This window comes from Vombatus ursinus, unplaced genomic scaffold (genome assembly GCF_900497805.2).
Source record: "Vombatus ursinus unplaced genomic scaffold, bare-nosed wombat genome assembly UNPS02010284.1, whole genome shotgun sequence".
Taxonomy (NCBI): Eukaryota; Metazoa; Chordata; class Mammalia; order Diprotodontia; family Vombatidae; genus Vombatus; species Vombatus ursinus.
The window spans coordinates 8,118,163-8,121,423 of NW_020950062.1; the positions used below are offsets into that span (position 1 = coordinate 8,118,163).

General features: G+C 44.2%; 1 protein-coding gene across 1 annotated transcript in view; it reads right to left on the reverse strand.

Moving 5' to 3' along the window:
- The window catches only part of AARD (alanine and arginine rich domain containing protein), a 9,414-nt gene extending 8,916 nt beyond the window's left edge, over window positions 1–498 (reverse strand). Inside the window, exon 1 of the mRNA XM_027854005.1 lies at window positions 247–498. Within this exon, the coding sequence (XP_027709806.1) occupies window positions 247–498 (252 nt within the window). The remainder of the gene's footprint in view (window positions 1–246) is intronic.
- Between the last annotated feature and the right edge of the window lie 2,763 nt (window positions 499–3,261).

Below are 3,261 nucleotides of genomic sequence, written 5' to 3' on the forward strand. Positions count from 1 at the left end.
CTCTCTGTCTCTCTGTCTCTGTCTCTCTGTCTCTCTCTCTCTCTCTCTCTCTCTCTCTCTCTCTTCCATCTTACCAGAGTTTCAAACACTTGCAGCCAAATATACAAATATAATAAAGAAAAAGTTAGGAGAGGAGAGAAAAGGTGAGATCAGGAAGGTGGAAGAAAGAAGGGGAAAGCACAGGGACAACGAGAAGGAAAGCGGGAGGCGAAAGTCTCTAGCCCAGACCACCTTGGCAGGGCTCGCCAGTTCTGCCCGCAGCCAAGCGATGGCTCCATCCATGTGCGCCCCGGGCAGCTCCTCCTGCACGGCAGTAGGCCGCCTCGCAGAGCCTTCCCAGGACTGCAGCGGATGCTGTTGCTGCTTCCCAGGCGCCCGTGGCAGCGACGGGAAGTCCTGGGGTGAGAAGGGGCTGCGGAAAGCGCTCCGAAGGAGCTTCTGGATGTCCTTCAGCAACAAGCTGGACGCAGCGTCCTCCTCCTGCGCTTCTGCACGCATGCCTCTTTGCTGATCCCCACAAGAGACGTCGGGAAGGGGAAGGCAAAGTGGTCCCCCTCCGTGCCCGGACCTCCCTTCGGTCTGCTCCGGAGTCCCAGGGCAGTGCTACCTTCTCTAGCAGCATAGGAAATGTCATTGTTAGCCTAAGTGGAAAGAAGAGAAATTCAGGCCCACCTCCAGCCCACCCCCACTCCCCGGCTTTGTTTTCTGTATTTCGGCGTCCTAGCCTAGCAATTAGGTAGGGGTCAGGTGGGGTAAAGGGCCTCTTTGTAAGTATCACTCTGGGAAACGACTAGCCCCTTGCAAATGTGGGACGCTATTGTTTCCTCTCAGCTTAGAAAACCTCTATCTGCGCAACCCTTTGCCACCTCCTCCTTCTCTTTCCCGCTTTTTCATTGCAGAGAAAGTAAATGTGGGAAATTTGAGAAGAGGGTTCAGCTGGGTAACCTCTTCTTGCTCCCTTTGGAGCTCAAGGGTAAATCACTCAGTTCAGAGAAGAATGACTGCACCGCATAAGGCATGGAAAACTGAATAGCCCCTGCTCTATTGGATAACTGCTGTGAGGTTTGGGACAGAAAGGAACTTTTTTCAAAATGACAGCCTTAGTTGACTTCTTCATTTGCAACCTGACTCAGTTTACTCTCTTCCTCCTGCCTTTAACTGTAGGTGTACTCCCAAGGCTTCATCTTTTGCTCCTCTTTTCTTCTGTCCTTTTATTCCATCCCTTTAAAATCTCACCCTCATAGATTCTGCCTGTAGCTCCAAAATCTCCACTCGGACATCCCACTGGGCTTCAAACTCAGCATGTACAAAACTAAAGGAGATGCACATCAATCGAGAAGTGGCTGGACAAGATATGGTATACAAATATAATGAATACTATTGTGCTCTAAAAAATTAACTAAAGGATGGAGTCAGAGAAACCTTTGAAGACTTACATGAACTGATGCAGCACAAAGTGAGTAGAAGTAGATCAATTTATGCAATGACAACACTGTAAAGACTGTTTTGAAAGATTTACAACTTTCATTGACTCAATATCCAACCACAATTTAAAGAACTAAAGATGAAACATGCTACCTACCTCCTGACAGACTGATGGACTCAGAGTACAGATTGAGACATTTTTTGGACATGGCCAATTCTGGAATTTGTTTTGCTTAACTATGCATATTTTTCACAAGAGTTTTGTTCTTTCTTGGGGCAGGGGCAGGGAGGAGAGATGGGACACAAAAAGGGGAAATTTTTGTTTCATCAGAAAAGATTATATTTAATTTTTAAAAGCTCAAAAGGTCTAAAAGTGAAGCACTGGCTTTAGAGTCAGAGGACTCAATTTCAAAATCTTCCTTTCTTACTAAATGTGATCTTGGGCAAATCACATCTTTTGGACTAGTCTGATCAACTATAAAATGAGGAAAGGTGTTGGACTAGATGGCCTCTAAATCTGTGAGCTATTATCCCTATGATCTATGACCTTCACCACCCTTCCCCATGCCCCAAACCTGCTTCATGTCAGCTTCTTTATTTACTGACTTGTCATCTTTTCTGATCAATTTTGTTAATTGTGAGCAACTGGGTATTACCTTTCAACGCACCATAGTTGCCATGGTAGTTGTTTATCTTAAGGTCCCTCTGAGCAATGTAGAAGCCAAAGAAATGCAGTTAAGTCAGTTAAAGGAGTGTTGAAGTTAGAGCTGGGAAGACTTGAGTTCTAATCCTGCCTCAGAAGCCTCCTAGCTGTATGATCTTGGGCAAGTCAGTTAACCTGCCTCAGTTTCCCCATCTGTAAAATGGGGATGATATCACCTGCCTCATGGAGTTATTTTGAAGATCAAATGAGATAACATGTAAAGAGATTTGCAAACCTTAAAGTGCTATATGTTGGCTTTATTATTTCTATAGCTATTACAGCAAATGGGCAGCTAGGTGCAGTGGATAGAGCACTGGGCTTGGAATCAGAAAAATTCATCTTAACGAGTTCAAATGCAACCTCAGATACTTACTAGCTATCTGACCCTGGGCAAGTCACTTAACCCTGTTTGCCTCAGTTCCTCATCTGTAAAATGAGCTGGAGAAGGAAATGACAAATCAATCCAGTATCTTGGCCAAGAAAACTTCAAAAATGGGGCCGCAAAGGGTCTGAAACAACTCAACAACAACTGCAGTGAATGTGCCCTAAATTCACTGCACCTTTAATGACCACTTTGTCCAGCACCTCTTATAATTTCTATGTAGGTGGAAATTTTTCACCTTCTCTTAATCTGTATCTGGGGACTGGACTTAAATGTGCTCAGCCTTCTCCATATCCCCAAAGTGATTATTCATCTCCCTCAAGCATACATGCACTATGACAGTAAAGATTTTTCATTTTTGACATCCGTAACACATCAAGAGCATGCTCTAGACATTGTCTTTGCTTTTTCTGTGCCTGACACCTGTCATTCTTGCAATATCTCAGAGCATATGGCAGACACAGCTTAAATTTCCCCTTTAAGGTGACAGCATCTCCTATAAACAATAAATAACAATTTCCTGTTATTGCTCACGGTGCAAGTATATAGCATCTGTCTAGTGACTAGCCAAGACTTTGTACCTATACTTCTGTGGATATGGTCAGATTCAGGATGGATAATACATTTTCTGCTCTAAAAGTTTTGCCATTATAGAATCTCTGAGTTAGAAGAGAAATCTGAGGTGCTCTGGTCTAACTTGCCACTGAAGAAGCATCCACTTTATAACATGCCTGGCAAGCCCTCATCCAGT